Raw genomic sequence first — 19,374 nt, 5'->3', positions numbered from 1 at the left:
AAGTCTTCTGTCGATATCCACGAGTTTTTTACGCCTTCGTTCACAAGAAACTTCATCACGCGAGCCAATTAGTTCTGCATCCATTTCTGAACCTGTGACATTGAAAGTTCTGGTTTGGGGACTAAATGTGGAATGCCATCGATGTTCAAAAGGCACACAGAAATATATATATATATATATATATAATCTATATTTATATATATATATCAACGCCAAGACCAAACATTAGAGGGTCCAACTGAATAGTGCGAGGAATATTTGCTTTCAAAAATGAAGTCCAAGATGGCCACATTTTTATGTACCTCATTTGTTCGGTTTAGGTCACATCAAAATGCAACGCGGTGACCGTGTTTTGTCGTTGACCTTCATGGAAGTTGGAATTTGAGCTGTAAAACATGAGTTTGCTGTGGGATTCTGAACAGGCCATTACAGGCTTGCCAAGAGGAACAAACTAAAGGAGATGGAGGGATAAAAAGATGGATCTGCCAATGCCAGAAAGAAGTGTTAGTGTTCTTTTTTATTTTTATGGATTTTAATGATGCCTCTCACGCCAACTTGCGTCATCTCCCCACCAGGAACGTTCTACTCACACAAACATAGACCAAGTACATCATTTGAAGCTAATGATCCATAATAGCCGTTCATCTATAATTTCTTTACGGCTTGAATATTTCTAAAGACATAATTTGTCCCTGACTCTGAAAGGCCAGTGTTGTTTGTACGGAGTGAGAGGTGGACAGACATTTCTCTCATTCAGAGTGACTCGGCAGGCAGTTTCACAACACATTGCCTCCTTTTTCCTCCTCGAGTGCAAACAATGAGGCTTTTCTGTAAACAGCGACAGAGGTCGGCCAAGGTTTGGATGCTAATTTGGCATTGGAATGTGTGACCGTCCCGAATGTCTCCTTGTCCTAATGAAAAACCCCTTTCTATCAAAATTTTTTTTTTTACTCACGTCCAAACTCCCCGTGGACGTCGAATCAATCTCACAAGAATCTAATCGCACACTTAATTATTGCGCTGATTGTTTGCCGTCGTTGCCGCGGCTGTCGGGTTTGGAGGGTGTCCTGAGTAGAGCGCTTGCAGAGAGAAACTGAGAATGAGTGTGTGTTTGTGTGTGTTATTGGAATAACAGCAGATGGGTGGAGGCTTCCAAGAATAATCTAAGACAGACTTACGCAAAAAAGAACCAGAGCTAGCAGAATAACCTTTTAAAACCCTGAGAACGAGCACGCCTGCTCTCATATGAACAAATTTCTGGGCAAAATTTGGATTTTTGTACATTTCAAAAGGATTAAAAGTGAGGCAGGAATAAACACACCGGCGGTGGACAGTAACCAAGGAAATGTAATTCGTTACTGTGCTCAAGTACGACGCTCTGTTTTAAACCGTTGATTGGCGCTTGGCGGAATCTACTCATCACCAACATACAGTTCAGCATCAGTTCAACAGCAACCAGAACATTTAGAAAGGAATAAATGATGAAGAATCTCCAGACTCGAACTCAAATCGTAAAAATTGTAATAGAAATCAATCAGTGTTTGAGTTATATTTATATATTCCATTAATAGATCAGTGGGCTGAGAGTCACATTCGAGTCTTTTTACATAAACTGAGGTGATTAAGTAAAGAGTCTTGTGAGAAAAATGATCATAGGAACATTATAGTTATAATAAATCATAGCACTTTGAATACTTAAGTACATTTGAAGACAAAATTCTTTTTACTTTTACTCAAGTGAAAGAGCATTTTTACTTTAACTGGAGTCACATGTAACCCAATGTGTCTCTATTTTTACTCAAATGCATGGTTTGTGTCCACCACTGCACATTAATTTATAGATATACACACTCTAACCAGAGTTTTCCAGAAAGATAAAGTTGACATTTTATTCAGCAATAAAGAATTTCGGATTTATGCGATATGGAACGATAATAACGAGCCAATCAAGTCAAACGATCATTTTTATGTTATGAGATTTTTTTTCTTTTCATTTTCATGATCGAATGTGTGGTGTTTTTTTGCAGGTTGTAATGGTCTAGCTACAGTAGGTAGCTACAGCACTCACATACATACACTTTATGAGCGAAAGTATTCGGACACCTGACTTTTCCGCCATATGTGGTTCTTCACAAACTTTTACCGCAAAGTTGAAGGTACACAATTGTATCGAATGTATTTGTATGCGGGAGCATAACGTTCACCTGAACTTGGAGACTTGAACCTATTCCAAATACCCCTGTGCACAGAGCCATTTTCATGAAGATATGCTTTACATGGGTTGGAGTGGAAGATCTCCTGCTATAGAGCTCCAACCTTATTGAACTGATGAATATGAATGCTGACTGCATCCCAGGCCCCCTCACCCTCACCTTCATTCCTACCTGACTTTACTAACACCCTTGTGGCTGAATGACCACAAATCTCCACAAACACACTCTAAAATCTAGTAGAACATCTTCCCAGGAGAGTGAAGGTTATTCTAACAGCAAATGTGGACTGAATGTGGAATGGGATGTTCAAAAAGCACAAAGGAATCTTGAAAATGTACGTCTGCCTAATGTCCTCCTGATTCCAAATCAGGTAAAATTGCTCCTGTTTGGTGTCAAGACGTACAGAGTCGACGTACCTACAGATTGGAGTCTTTACAGTCTGGTTATTGGTACATGTCAAAGTTAGGACGCTAAACCCAGTTCATGGTTGGGTCTAAAAAGCCCAGTAAGATGATATTATCAGTAGTATACGAGGTGAAATCAAAAAGTTTGAAGACTTGCTCTGTTTACAAGAAGGTACTTTATTTACCTATGTTTACACACCATTACCTTCTAAAATAGTCCCCTCGCAAATCAATACAGCGCCCCCAGCGTTCTCCAGTGTCCTGGTTTTCTTTTCGAAGCGTATCAAGCACCTTTCTCCGATTCGCGCTGGATCTCCGCAACGTTGTCAAGTTCTTCAAGGAGGCGAATTGGGTGGGTGCAGCAGTGACATCATGTGGATTGTTCTCCGATGATCATTATGCACAAGTTTCTGAATGGTTTCGACATTTCGATGAAGGTCCTCCTGATCTCTTGCAATGCCGTATGTCAATCTTATGTCATATCAAACGTCTTTGTGGCAGATTTGCACGTTTGCTCTTGGCTCCGTGATGAAATCGCAGACGTGGTAATGCACGTGGTCAGAACATCACCAGTTACACCATTAGTCTCGAAACTTTTTGATACCATCTCGTAGCTTCTGATTTATTAGTATAATTCTAAAGTTAAACTTTGGCAGTGGGCTTTATGGGGCAGAATGGTTTCAATGTACATTAAAAGTAAACATTTGCTTCTTCTAGATGTTTAGAGATGAAAGCAACTTTGACCTTAACCACGTCAGCACACGTGTGTAAAATCGCTCAAGAACTGGATGTGGTTTGAGGCAAAAATTCACAGAAATCTGATTTTGGATGATAAACTTTTCAGAAAACATTCAGCATATCTCAGTTAATCGACTATATTTTATATAAGAACAACTGCACTGCTCATTAGATATTTTTTTTTACTTCAAGCTTAATAAATAATCCTTAAAAAATATTTAAAATCCCAACATACAGCTACAGATGTTTGATTCGTGTGACGTTGTTACCTGAAATCCGCGATCACTGCATCCGAAAATGGCCTATTTAAAAAAAATTATAATAAACACTGCACAATAGACATTTTGCATAATCTTTTTTTTTTATTATTCTTATTATTTATTTATTGTTGTTCTTTTATACTTTGTTTTAAATATTTGTCTGTTTGTATTTTTCAGTGGACATCGTTTAAAGTCAAGCCTGAAGCCCTTAGCACGGGATGGTTGCACATCATCATAGCTGAAGAGGAGAAGGATGAAGAAATGAAGGAGAAGAAAAAAGAGGGCGTGGTCCTTTTTTATTCTTGCCTGTCACGCCAGAAATTGTTTTGTTTTTTTCTCACAAACAATGCACCTCACATACTATTTACACGCCATACGGAAAAAAACAACGTCCACTCAAAACGATGGCAGAACAAAGAGGAAGATTTGCTTATATAAGACTCTCTCTATTTTCTTTTGTTGTTGCTCATATATATTTTTTTAAATCCTTTTTTTTGGTTTTCGATTTGTTTTTCATTTTTGTGTGCATTGATTTTTTTTTTTTTTTTGACTTTTGTTGCAATCAACAGCTTTTCACGTACTAATATTTACGGTACTGGATCCGAGGTTGGATACAACATACCGTCTCTGGTTATAGTCCTCTTTTCAATAAATACCTCTGGAAAAAAAATTGCTGTACAAGTGTACACAGTGTTTTTGATTTTATATGTATATACAGTGTCTATCAAAAGTCTGGAAACAGAGTCTTTTAGGGTTTTTGAGACACGTACATGTTCCAATTTGTTTCAATGAAACAAACAAATAAGAAAAAGGCAAAAAAACTAAACAAAAGGGAACAGTGAATGACTGGAAGAAAGTTCTGTGGTTTTCAAAGTCCATTTCTGTCTCTAACAGAAGAACTTGTGTGAGAAGGAGAACAGGAGAGATGATGTTAGCAGACTGCCTCATGGCCAACATGGCTCCCATTCCGTACTTCAACACCCTGCAATTCCATCTGGGCTCATTGGAACCAACTTCACCATACGACAAGACGATGAGGCGAATTGTACGTCGGAGTTCTGTAAGTGTTATTTAGAGAGTCGTCTGGAGTGATTTCTATCATGGAATTACCTGCTCAGTCACCACACCCAAATCCTATTGAACTGCTCTGGGATGAACTGGATCGTGAAGAAATCTCCAACTAGTGAAGAAGATCTTTGGCGGGTTTTACAAGAGGCGAAGTATTTCAGCTGAACGTTTGGAGAAACGGACTGTCCGGATGCCGAGAGCGTCTAAAGCTGTACTTCATGCTAAGGGAGGAATTTTCAGTGAGAATAAAGTGGAACATTTGGACATTTATGGATTTGATTGGGCAAAGAAACTCTGGTTTGTTGCATAGAACAAAAAGAAACATGTGTCTCTCAAAAAAGAAAAAAAAACCCCACAAGATTCTTGGTGTTTCCACACTTTTCATAGGCACCGTATACGGGATTATATTATATTTGTAAAATCAAAAATATAATAAACAATTCAAATTATAATTTATCAAAATTACAAAGTAACAAAATCATGCATATTTCGAAGTTTTTTTTCCATGTTTTTTTTTTTCCATGTTTTTAAAGTAAAAATTAAAATGTTTTTTTTTGGGTGGGTCTGCGATTTATTTACATTTAAATCAGCACTGTTTATGTCTCTTTTGGAAAGTGGAATGATCTTTAATACTCAATTTGGACATAACATTTCCTGGGAACGTTAAAATAATTATAATTTTTTGGCTCTCAAACTGGACTTGAAGTACAACCTAATGCAGACAAAAAAGAGTAGGGGAAAAAAATAAATACAAAAAGGAACCCAAAAAGCGTCATTGTTCCGACAGGGGGACGAGTGTAAAAAGCTGCGTTCGTTCAGGAACTGTACGTTGGCAGTTTTCACTTTGGGAAGGAACGAGGAATTTTTGTGACTGATCACTTCACAGGTCTTGTCATCTCACTTGTGTGTACTCTAAAATGGTCATTAAAAAAAAATATATTAAAAGACTTGTTAAAAACCTTGTTTTAAAGTCACGTGAAACGATTTGTGGAAATGAAAAGAACAGAACAGAACAGAATGAAACAGAAACAGAAGAGTTCAGACAGTGAGGATGTCAAGGACTTGCTCGATCTTAGATGTTTGGTAAACCAGAAAAAAACTGATGGTGTGGTCGGTCTAACAGGTTTTCATGTTAAACAGGGACTTGAGAATTGATTCCAAGATTTCTGTGAGAAAACAACAACAACAACAAAAAAGGTGTTTGTGTGTGTGAGTGTGTATGTTCATGAATTCAGTGCAAACACATTAATACCAAGGTTGCAAAATTGTTAACCATTAACTCATGGTTGAAATCTTGAGCAAGGTGGCAGCACCGGTCCTGTCTTCATTCCTCATCATGATCCCATGGCACTATAACAAGCAATCGAGTGAGAGGGACCAGACGTACAGTATGTCTCCCCTCAGCAAACCACCCGACCCCATTCCCTGGTCCTAGCACAGGCCGATGTACTTAAGATTATTCTGGATAATCACGTCCGTGACGGCGTCGAACACGAACTGGATGTTGCTGGTGTCGGTGGCGCAGGTGAAGTGCGAGTAGATCTCCTTTGTCTCTTTGTTGCGGTTCAGGTCCTCGAACTGGCGCTGCACGTACACGGCCGCCTCCTCGTAGGTGTTCTGGCCCTTGTAGTCGGCGAAGCAGACGGTCAACGGGATGCGCTTGATCTTCTCAGCCAGCAGGTCCTTCTTGTTGAGGAAGAGGATGAGCGAGGTGTTGGTGAACCAGTTGTTATTGCAGATGGAGTCGAACAGACGCAAGCTCTCTGCCATGCGACTCTGTGGGAGGCGGAGAGACAAGGAAGAAGATCAGGAAGCGGCAACACACAGGAACGCAAAGATAGAAAATCGATCGGAGAAAATTCCGACCATTCCCTGAGCTCTACTCGGCTTCCTGCATTACTCATAATACCGGTCTGCTACAAGATCCACTGGGCCGCGCTGAAGCGTTTAAACTCATTCAATATTCACGATTTGACTTAATCAGTTAACTTAATTATCAAGTGGGGTAAACCTGAGAAAGTGCTACAACTACGCTGAGCTGTGCACTCTACAAGTTTTGAGGTACCACAGATAGACTCTCGATTTGTTTTTTCTTGTCCTTACAAACAAAGACTTAAGCCTGTCCAATTTTGACCATGATTTGGTCGAATGAAACAAATTTAAACAAACCTAAAATCTGTAGTCATTGATCACTGGTTTGTTAATAATTAGAGGTCGTCTGATAGCGAATTTTACCGAAACTGAATACTGGATAAAAAAGAAACCCTCCATGTTAAATAGTACTAAAGCTTATTACAAAAAAAGTACTTAATCATGAAAAAGTGCTAAAGGATGTAAATATGATTATATTCCTTAATAAATATAATTATATCATTAATAAATAATATATATATATATATATATATATATATATATATATATATATATATATATATATATATATATATAATATAGCGCTCTCTGTGCAGCACGCAGTCTCGCGTGTAAAAACAAACAGCTTGTGTAGTCAGTGATTTGCCTCTAGAGGCCGCTCTCGTAATCTTGATCCGAAAGCCGGAAAAACTATCGGTATGGATTTTTGCCGATAGCCGATAGATCCAGCTATCAGTGCCTTGACCTCTATTAATAACTAAGGGACATTTTAGTTTGAAAGCCCTGGAAATCTAAGACTCGTTAGTTAAAGTTTTGCTCTGATTCTTACACCAATTACATCCCAGAAGCAGAAATCACATCACCACAATGTCATACGCAGCTTATTTGAGAATAAATCGCGATATTGATTTCGACATTTGTGCTCGTAAAAAAAAAAAAAACGGGTTATGTTTATTAATCACAGGAGGAAAGCTTTGTGAAAGAAACTCAAGCTGAATCTTATTATCACACTGCAAGAGTGTGGAGATTACATAAGTCATCATGAGGGCGGGGTGTCTTACAATCGTGACACATTCGAATCACACGTTTGACTGAAGGATGACTGAAAGCAGCAGATGGTCAAAAACAATGAGATGTACTTCGCAATTAGCCAACACGGTACAGGTGGCAACTCCGAGATATAAAATGCTCTCCTTGATCCACGTTTTAGATCCTTTGCCTGTAGAGCCATGGTCTAGGTTTGTAGCTCATTATGCAATGTCCTAGTCTGGACCTCACTACTCAAAGTCTTTGTCTGGGGCTCATTACTAAAAGACTCGGTCTCGGCCCGTCTACACAAAAAGTCGTCATCTGGGGCTAATTACTCAGAGCTTCGGTCTAGGCTTGGGGCTCATTACTCAGAGCCTGTTTCTGGGGTTCATTACTCAGGAGCGGAGATCTGGTCTGGAAGCTTATTAGTCTTGGTCTTGGATGACTGGCTTTATTACATTCGTTTCTGATCTGATGTTTACTGCTCAAAATCTTGGACTGCAGATCATTACTCAGGGCTGTGTCACTAGTCTGGGTCTAATAGTTACAAATTCTTGGTCTTATTACTCAATTCTAGGTTTATAGTCAGGGTTTTTACTGATAAAAGTCCTAGTCTGGGGTTCATTACATGAAGTCTAAGGCTAGGTTTAGAACTCTTCAATGGTTAATTACCAATAGTCTTGTGCTCATTACTTATGTCTGGGCTTATGGTCTGGAAATTTGCTACTCTTGGTCTTGGTACGTTCATTAAACCTTTGCTACTCAAAATCCATTGACCGTTTTCTTTCATATTGTACTATCTTTCTCCAACCCGACTGCACCCCAGCGATACCTAGTGAAATAACATGAGGATATGATTTTCATAGATGATACAAGACATCCAGTCTGGGTCGCATTATTAATTTTTCAGTCAAGTCTTGGTTTTTAGGATCATCATTAAGATGCATAGCATTTAGAAGATCGGTGTTGGTTTTGTTCTACAGTCTAATTAACCTTGATTTTTTTGTCCATGTCCACATTTTCGTTTTACCACACATGTTTTTCGCTCGGTTTTGGCCTTCCATCCAGGAAAATGTAGCTTTTTGAAAATGCTCTTCAAAGTGGATAGATTTGAAAACGTTGTTTTTATGCCGCAGTGGGGATTGTAAAAATGTCGGCTTTTGAAAGCATATTTTTAGTCGTTGATGCGACGTTTCAGTGTGGATGAGCAAATTTTGGAAGCTTTTTTGGACAAAAACGTCATTTTCACATTTATACGGATTAGTGTAGATGCAGCTTTTGTCTGTGTATCATTGCTCAGTCTTGGTCTGGGTCTTACTGCTTAGACTTAAGAATGTAAACCCTTCGAGAACCCATAAATGTTTTTGGTCTTGGGAAAGGTCTTTTGTCTTTTAAGTATTGAGGCCAAGAATCTTAGTCAATCAGTCTGAGTCTGAGTCTCAGTATTGTTTAATATTAAAGCCTGGTGCACATTGTGCGATTTTGGCCACGGTTTGAACACATTTTAAAAAGATTCCTCTAATCCTAGGCTAAAATCTATCGTCTTTGATCATTTGTTCACCGACAGCCAAGTAAAAGTGATCATTTTTTTCTTCTGATGAAATTCTGCCAGTGTCAGAAGATATCAGACCCTTTCGGTCTTCGACAACCGTGAAACCGGAAAAACAAACAGGAGCGCCGAACCCGATGACGCGATTAGCGCGACAACTTCAAACCGCCTCAGGAAAAATGTTGAAACGAGTCAAGCGGACATTACAGCAAGATGAGAAACTTATCGTGTTAAGGAGGGGAAAATTTGTGTTTGTAGGACGTTTTGAATATCGAGGAATGTCACGCTACAGACTGTTTTTGTTTTTCTGCTAGCTACAATTAGCGAGAGAACGTGGGTCTGTGTGCGCCTGGCAACAGAGACCCAACTGCCAAACCCTTAGTCTTGTTCTGGGTCTTTGGTAGATTAAAGAAATCTACAACCACGGTACAGTTTACAACAATCTCTTACAATTTTATTAAGCATTATTAACGTTCATAGAGAGAATATTGCAAGTTACTTTCTTGTAACTAACCTGCTTCCTGAGGATTATTTTAGCTGATTGTTATCCGTTCTGTGACGTCTGAGTCAGATTAAAAAAATTCTTAACTTTAGCTCTGGTAAATACACCCTAACAAAAAGTTATAGTTTAAGCGCTCAGTATCTGGGGCAATGTCAAAGAAACATCCTTTATTTTACAAACATTTCTCTGCCCCTGATGCAGTGGCATTTGCTTTTTTAAACAGCACAGAGGAACACACATGGTTTTCCCTACTGTCTTTTTAAAACATGCATAAAACTGAATCTTCATCCACTCAACCCTCTCGCTGGCATCAGCATCGTAAACTGATGCTGAACTGTATATTGGTGATGAGAAGATCCTACATATACGTGAAAAAGGGACACAAGTACAGTAAGGAATTACATTTACTTCCTTACTGTCCAACACTGAATGTAAAATAAATAATGTAAAATAAAACGGATGTGTTGTTCTCACCATTTGTTACAGGCGATGTTTGGAATGAAAAAAATGGTAACGCTATCCAATCATAAGCCATTTATTTGGGTTACTTATGTTTCGTAAATGACATTCACTCTGCTAGGAAAGTTCCTCTCAAACGTTTGCAGCTTTGGCACAAATCCCAGACTCGTGAGTCACGGTATATTAAATACAAACAAGGATGAGGATGAAAGAGGAAGGATATACCGAATGACTTTCATTGTTGGATAATATGAAATACAGCTTTTATAATAAATGTACAGTAATCCCCCGTTTATCGCGGTGGTTACATTCCAAAACCCCCCGCGATAAACCGCAATAAACGGACGCCACATCGTTGAAGCCATAAATCATCCTCCCACCCACTTCAAACAAACTGAATTTTGTGTAAAAAAAAACTATCACATTTATAGTGAGTACATTGTAAAGTATTTAATGTATACAGTACAGTACTGTATTAACATTTTACTTCATATTATAATTAATCATTATATGTTTATTAATACCTTTAATTTTTTCAACATAAAAACAATTCCCTATAAGTTTCTTGGTCTATGGTGCTCTCCGCAAGAGACCGGGAAAATCAGCCAAACAGATTAGTTATGTGGCAAATGCAATTCCACGATAAACCAGGGGGGGCGCCAGATTCGAACCGCGGTAAAACAGGGGATTTCTGTATTGTCATATATCAATATAGACCATTTCAAGGAAGTAAACAGCCCACGGAACATTAAGAAATAAAAAATTTAAATGGATTTTTCACTACAAACTTATCAAAATGCTCGCCATTTACATATGCGAACAATGACGGAGCCACAATGCAAACTCAAATTTAGATTCTACATACTTAATTAGTGGACATATAGGAATACAAATGAATAAAGTAATAATAATATCAGAGATAAAAGATCGCTTAATTGCTAGTTGCTAATCATCCACTTCTTATCACTGCTGCAATCAGTACTAGTCTTAATTTCGAATGACGACGTCACTTCCTTACATGAATATATGGCCGATAAAATGGTCTACATACTGTACAAAGCGACTTTGGTAATCTGGATTATTTATTTATTTTTTGTTTGGGGTTATTTGGCAACTAGAAGCCCCGAACGGCCGATCTGAATAGAAAAGGTTCATTTCAAACCCTGATTACAGAGTCATGAGTTCTTTGTAATGACGCTGCCAAACTCAGTGTCAAGATTTATCTTGGCTTAGTGAGAAAACTGGCCGTGGGAATGGTGTACAGATTAACACCGACCAAAGTAGTTAAAAAACACAGGAAGATGGCGAACGCACTGAGCTCTCATAATGTTATATAACTGCTTTCCATTCAAATATTGTGAAAAAGTCCGTATTTTTTTCCTCCATGTAAGTGCAAAGTCCCAAAAACAACATGAAAAAAAAAAAAAAAAAAAAAAAAAAACGCAGAAAGAAAAAAAAAGACAGCGTGTCTAACGAGGCCAATTTGTCGGCCGATTCGTTTGGATTTCAACACCGCCGCTGTATCTCCAGTCCGGATATTAACCTGTGTTTCTCTGCGCCCTGCTCAGGGCCTTATCTAATTCAATTAGTCACCTGCACATGTGCGATTATCATGCAAGTTCATGTCCACAATAACAGTGACACAGAATTTCCAGATGCCAATAACATCTGCGAAAAAAAAGAAAGTACTGGAAAAATAAAACCCCATACTCCAACTATGAAGCATTTTAGCGCTTCGGAGCCGAACGTGAATCATTATGCAGCTGCAGCACAACAGCGACGTCCCAGGGGTGTTTTACTCAGGAACAGGTTTGTGCTGGAACACGCTTAAATATAACACAAATTCATTTTTACATTCCTGGTATACCATAACGGTGACAACTTCCTGTTCATTGTACTCCTGATTTGTGTCTCATGAGAGCTACAAAGTGCCTTTTACAATCGGATTTACAGCTAAAGACATGCTAATGCTAATCTCACCAGACAGTTTTTTTTTTTCAAATGTAACACTCGTGTGCTTTGACGATTATGTAAGAAGTGTCAGGTAGCAACAGGAAACATTAATACAGAGTAATAGACACATTTCTTAGAACAAAAGGTCCTGTATATTAGCATTGCTCTATGCATATAACATTGTATTCATGTAAACTGTATAAACAAAAGTATTTTGACAGCCGAATGTGGTCCTTCCTCAAACTGGTACCACAAACTTAGAGGCACTCAATTGTATAAGAGTTCCTAAGAGACCCAAACCTGTTTTAGCATGATGCAATGCCCCTGTGCACACAGCCATTTCCATGACCAAATGTTTTACATCAGGGGACTTTTTTAGGTCAAGGATCCCTTAAGTGATAGAGACATGGTTCAGGGACCCCCCCCCCACCCACCCCAATACAAAATGTGTCAAACATAACCACTGCAATGAATAGAAACCAATCATATTACGTTAGTTATATTATGTTAAGTACATGCATCTTTGTCTGTATATTTTTTTTTTATATATTTTCAAATCTTTCAAAAAGATTTATGCAACTTTTGCAATTCAAACCACAATTGATCAAGTTGTTCACAGTCGTCTTTTATTTTAACAGATTTGCAGTTTCGTACATTTTCCTTTTACTGTCAGATGGACAATTTTACATTCACATGATCTTCAGGTTTAATTTTAAAAACTTAATATTTAATTTTACTGTCAGGTGGACAATTTAAAATGTACATGAAATTCAGCTTTAATTTTTAAAAAATCTTAATATTTAATTTTACTGTCAGGTATACAACTTTACATTCACATGATCTTCAGCCTTAATTTTTTAAAAACTCAATATTTAATTTTACTGTCAGATGGACAATTTAAAATGTACATGAAATTCAGCTTTAATTAAAAAAAAATTCATTTTAGTTTTACTATCAGGTGGACAATTTTACATTCACATGATCTTCAGCTTTAATTTTTCAAAAACTTAATATTTAATTTTACTATCAGGTGGACAATTTTAAATGTACATGAATTTTAGCTTTGATTAAAAAAGAAAAACTTAATATAATATAAAATATATATTTAATATTATAATTGTAACATTTTTAACTAAATATCTTTTATATTATATTACAATATAATATTATAATTGTAATATCATATATTTTATTTTAAATATAATTTTATTAGCAGGCCCCCTTCAGTACCGCCGCTGACCTCCGGTTGAAGACTCACTTCATGCTTTACATGGTCTGGAGTGGAAGATCTCCTGCGTTAGAGCTCCAACCCTGTTGAAGAGAACTCCACAATCTGACACGGAATCGACTGCAGGAAGTGAATGAAAGGTGTTGTGTGTTTTGGGTTGTAGACACTACAGAAATCTCCAGATGCAGAACACGGATTCCTGCAGTACACTGGTTTATCAACTTATCAGACAGATATCAGAATATCAGTACTGACAAGTCATTTTATCAGCACAAGACTGGGGGGTTTCTGTATGTAGAGTAGATGATTTTCCAGCAAACGCTTCTGCTGTAATTGAATAAATTGGTTTTAGAGATCTTTGTTTGCATGGCAGCCTGTGTACCGTTACAGGCTACATAATTCCTGTCAGTTATCCATCTACTGTTATGAGCATTGATTTGTCTACAAAAAGAAATGATTTTTTTTACCCAAAGTTTAATGTGAAATTTAGACAAAAGTGCAAGTCAGCAGGGGAACAGCGCTAACACGGCGTGATAATTGTGCCGCTGGTTAAACACAATGTCGACACTCTTGAGTCCTGACTTTAATTAACGCTTACATTCTATTATTAAACCTTCGGAGTATGAGCGTGCATTCATCCATTCATTCAAACAAGTAAGAGGCTATTTTGAGAAATAGGAAAGAAATGAATATCAGCTTCTAAACCCAATTTACATGCAAACCAGACGCTGTTCTGTAAAGGGTTTACAGGAAATAATCCAACGTTTGTCTAAAAGACAGGAGGTGGAGCTGGAGGTAGCAGAGCTGAAGATGTTGAGGTTTTCGTTGGGAGTGACGACGATGGACAGGATTAAAAATGAGTTTATTAGAGCGACAGCGCACGTAGGACGTTTTGAAAACAAGGTGAGGGAGGTGAGATTGAGATGGTTTGGACATGTGCAGAGGAGGGACATGGGGTATATCAGTAGAAGAATGATGAGGATGGAGCCACCAGGAAGGAGGAAAAGAGGAAGACCAAGGAGGAGGTTTATGGATGTGGTGAGGGAAGACATGCAGGTAGTTGGTGTGAAAGAGGCAGATGTAGAAGACAGGGGGTTATGGAGACGAACGATCCGCTGTGGCGCCCCCTAATGGGAGAAGCCGAATGGAGAAGAAGTAGAATCCACCCTGAAAACCGCTGAAATGTTAATCTTTATAACGAACAACATTTTTCAAGTTGTTAAAACTTCATACATTTCTAACATGAAACGTTTCTTTCTGCAGTCGGTTATCGCGAAAGGGTTATCATGAACGATTCGTTCGTTTATAACAAGTCTTGTAAAGTGACTCAGAAGAACGAGTCATCTCAAAGAGTGATTCGTTCATTTTCTACTGTTCGTCTACTGTTAAATCTTCATAGGTTATGTACAGGAAATAAAATTGAGTAGATCACCTCATTAGTCCTCCGAGGCGTTCGTTTATTTTATCACGTGACTCTGGTAGACTCTATGCAGTGCATTACATAGGAAACAGAATTGAGAAGTTCATCTCGAGTCCTCTGGTTCCAATCGTTCATTTTTTTTAGCCATGTGCCTCCCATATACGTTATATATACAGTTATACACACATATATAAATTACTGGTACTATAGTCAAAGTTGGTGTATGTAGACATGTTGGGGGATCTGCTTATTGGAAATTTAACATTTCATTTCTGATCAAAGGAACGAAATGACTCAAAAAAGATTTGTTCATTTTGATGAATCACTAAAAGGATCACTGATCGGTTACTGGTTTCCAGTGTTACCTGCAATGCCGTCGATTACCACTTAGCAGTGATGCAGCGTCCATTTGGTTGTCCAGCTCTCTTACTTTCTCCTACACTATATAAAGAAAAGTGTGTGGACACCTGACCATAAGATTCCTTTCTACTTTTTGAACATCCCATTCCACATTTAGTTGCCATTTGCGCTTATAATAACCTCCACTCTTCTGGGAGGATTTTGTGGAGATTTGTAGAGATTTATTCAGCCACAAAGGTGTTAGAAAGTCAGGTGCTGATGTAGGTGAGAAGGTGAGAAGGCCTGGGGTGCAGTCAGTGTTCACATTCATCCAAAAGATCTTCAATCTTCAGTTGATTTTTCACTCCAACCCATGTAAAGCAAATCTTTATGGAGCTGGCTTTGTGCAAAGGAGCATTGTCAGGCAGGATGGAGTCTCCTAGCTTAATTGGGGGTAAAATGTTCTTCTACCACATCCAGAGACATTCTAAACGATTGTGAGCCTACAACTTTGTGGTAATAGTTTGGGAAAAAAACACATATGGCTGGAAAAGTCAGGTGTCCTGATATTTTTGTATTTTAGAGGGTTAAACTTAAGCTCCATGAAGATGGATTGGAACTGTAATTAATATAAACACTGTTCTAATGGCTGCTTAACCATAAACAGTTTTTTTAAACATTTAGGTGTCCATCAGCGAACAGATGATAACCTCAGCGAAGATAGAACTAAAATGAAGGGACATTCAGTGTCACCTTGATGAGGACGGGCTTCCTTTTGAACCGAGTTCCTATTAATGTTTCTTCCACATATTGTCATAGGGAAGTTTTTTTCCCTCACTAATGTCACCACTGGTTAGAAATGATCTCATAGGGAGGCATTGATGACATTAAAAAGTATACTTGTAGTTGTTTTGATCTGCGTTGGGAAAGCGTCAATTTCTTTAAAAAAGCGCTATACAAGTCAAATTTAATCGTTTGAGATTGTGAAATTTGTTTTCTCCGGTGATATATAACATCTAAATGTTAGCATCAATGCAAACTTCAAAAACACTAACCAATTAGTGAAAAAATAATTAACTTTTACCTCAGATATATTTCAATATTGTTTTTCTGTGTGATACTTTGCTCTAAACTGTACTGTAATCATTTTCTAATGCGGGGCAATTACAATAAACATGAAGATCTCAGAGTAAAAGTAATGTTCGAATGCATTGAAGGTGAAAAAGGATCATCTTTGTTGTATTGACCAATAATTCTAATAATACTCATATTGTAAGACATGGCGGCAGCGTATGAACTGTGTGTGTGTGTGTGTGTGTGTTTGTTTGTGTGTGTGTGTGTGTTTGTGTGTGTGTGTGTGTGTTTGTGTGTGTGTGTGTGTGTGTGTGTGTGTGTGTGTGTGTGTGTGTGTGTGTGTGTGTGTGTATAGGTTGTATGTGTGCATTTTGTTAAAGACTGTAGTGGTGAAACCGAAGGCACGTGGTGAGTCGCAGCAACCTGTGACCGGAGGAGCGCTCAGAGACCAAAGACTGAGCTGCTGTTCGAGAGGTTAAAAAAAAACATCATGGCTCTGAGCAAATCACAAGATCTACTGCTGCTTAAGTGTGAGGGTGTGGATGCAAAAGAGAGAGATAGAAAGACAAAGAAAGAGATGCTAACAGCGAGTCAGAACAGGGCTTACGGTTTAATGGGTAGCGTTTTAGGGACGTTTTAGTGCAAATGCAGCCGCTAATTGGATCTGCACCAGAGCTAATCGTTTTCTATGCATCTTCCAGGCATTTCTAATACGATCTGGCATTTTAACCTAACGATGTATTACATAAGTGTGACTTTGGATTGGGTATTACCAAACAAAATACAGAATAAAAAATATAAATATAAAATATATTAAAACCGCCTAAAATTTAGACTTTCTGGCCTCTTAAAAAAAGAGCATATGCATCATAGCACAGTAACTGTATCCCTTTATAACACAATCAAACACACAGTTTTCACAGCAGTGGTCCCTCAACTGGAAATCCAGAGATAATATAATTGGCGTAGTAACAGATACAAATGTAAATCTGTCATTGTTTAATCAAATCTCTGATTTAAATTAATTGTGTCCATTGCTTGTGTATGGATGATTACAGACCCCTGCTTTAATCGTTTATGAGACATACACATCTTTTTTACTGAGGCAAACAAACACAGAGGCCACACCTCCTTCACTGAGACTAACAGATACAGAGACCACAGCTCCTTCACTGAGACTAACAGATACAGAGACCACACCTCCTTCACCTAGACTAACAGATACAAAGGCCACGCCTCCTTCACTGAGGCTAACAGATACAGAAGCCACACCTCCTTCACTGAGATTAACAGATACAGAAGCCACACCTCCTTCACTGAGACTAACAGATACAGAAGCCACACCTCCTTCAATGAGACTAACAGATACAGAAGCCACACCTTCTTCACTGAGACTAACAGATACAGAGGCCACACCTCCTTCACTAAAACTAACAGATACAGAGACCACACCTCCTTCACTGAGACTAACAGATACAAAGGCCACGCCTCCTTCGCTGAGACTAACAGATACAGAGATCTCACATCCTTCACTGAGACTAACAGATACAGAAGCCACACCTCCTTCACTGAGACTAACAGATACAGAGGCCACACCTCCTTCACTGAGACTAACAGATACAGAGGCCACACCTCCTTCACTGATACTAACAGATACAGAGATCTCACCTCCTTCACCGAGATTAACAGATACAGAGATCTCACCTCCTTCACTGAGACTAACAGATACAGACATCTCCCCTCCTTCACTGAGACTAACAGGCATCGAGGCCACACCTCCTTTACTGAGTTTAATAGACATAGAGGCCACACCTCCATTACTCAGACTAACAGATACAGAGACCACACCTACTTAACTCAGTCTAACAGATACAGAGGCCACACCTCCTTAACTGAGATAGACTGACACAGGGGCCACACCTCCATTACTGAGTCTAACAGATACAGAGACCACACCTCCTTAACTGAGACAAACAGACATAGAGGCCACGCCTCCTTAACTGAGTCTAATAGACATAGAGGCCACACCTCTTTTACTAAGACTAACAGATACAGAGACCACACCTACTTACCTGAGACAAACAGACATAGAGGCCACACCTCCGTAACTGAGTCTAATAGGCATAGAGGCCACACCCCCTTTACTGAGACTTACAGATACAGAGACCACACATCCTGAGACAAACAGACATAGAGGCCACACCTCCTTCACTAAGACTAACTGATACAGAGATCTTACCTCCTTAACTGAGACTAACAGACATAGAGACCACGCCTCCTTCACAGAGTCTAATAGACATAGAGGCCACGCCTCCTTTACTCAGACTAACAGATACAGATTTTATGCCAAAGGCCACATAACATGGGCGTTCCTCTCAAAAGAGCACGTCACATACTTCTGGGAAAATGGATTGAGTTACTCCTGGTAAAGAGAGAAAGAGGGAGGGCGTGTGTGTGTTGTCATGGCTGGTCTGGTGAGAGACCCACCCTTATGAAGCAGGCCCTCTGAGGGAGTTTAGCATCACATCATACATCATTCCATACTAAATCTTAGGGCATCTAGGGGACTTGTTAGGTTGCTTTCAAATTAACAGGGGGATTGTTCTTATCTCCACAGCAGAAATACAGAAGAGAAGATAGGGAAAGAGAGAGATGAGGTCGAGGATAGGATGTACGACGTGAGGTTATGCCCCGGGTGTCGGAACAATCCAATCATCTTATGTTCAATAACAACGACTCAAGGGGATTTCTAGAAAGATAGTGTGTGCCTAATACTGCACCTGTCAGCAAATAAAAAGAACTGTTTGCTAATTCTTCATCTCCATCTACACGTCCCATGCTCTTTATCTCCAGAACATTGTGTTACTTAAAGATCATTCTGATAAGACTAATGAAACTAAGATTGGGTAAGAACTAACCCCTTCTGGATTCCAAGAAACTGTGGACATCTCCACACGTCTACCCTTTACCCTCGTAAAGAAATATTAGCTTCCCCCTTTCGCATGGTTTTCCATGAAGTTATTGGAGAATAAGTCAGTGGGTTTGAACATTTAAAGATGTCAAAGTGTTAAACACATTTATCAATGCTCACTGCTAGCGTACATTTGCTGAGCGAAACAGCTTACTGAACGGATTTTCACTGCTAGGTACAGCTAACACAACATTTAAATAAAAGATTTTCCTCAAGTCATCGTTTAAAAGGTTAATATTAATGTTACTCTCTGGCTAAATGAAACTAAACACAATTTCTGAGGCAACATTTCATA

General features: G+C 38.7%; 1 protein-coding gene across 1 annotated transcript in view; it reads right to left on the bottom strand.

Moving 5' to 3' along the window:
• Nucleotides 1-5,230: 5,230 nt before the first annotated feature.
• gnaz (guanine nucleotide binding protein (G protein), alpha z polypeptide) overlaps nucleotides 5,231-19,374 on the bottom strand; it is a 52,559-nt gene continuing 38,415 nt past the window's right edge. Inside the window, exon 3 of the mRNA XM_083568816.1 lies at nucleotides 5,231-6,459. Within this exon, the coding sequence (XP_083424942.1) occupies nucleotides 6,115-6,459 (345 nt within the window). The 3' untranslated portion in view covers nucleotides 5,231-6,114. The remainder of the gene's footprint in view (nucleotides 6,460-19,374) is intronic.

This window comes from Silurus aristotelis, assembly GCF_946808225.1.
Source record: "Silurus aristotelis genome assembly, chromosome: 18".
Taxonomy (NCBI): domain Eukaryota; kingdom Metazoa; phylum Chordata; class Actinopteri; order Siluriformes; family Siluridae; genus Silurus; species Silurus aristotelis.
This window is presented reverse-complemented; position numbering and strand designations above follow the sequence as displayed.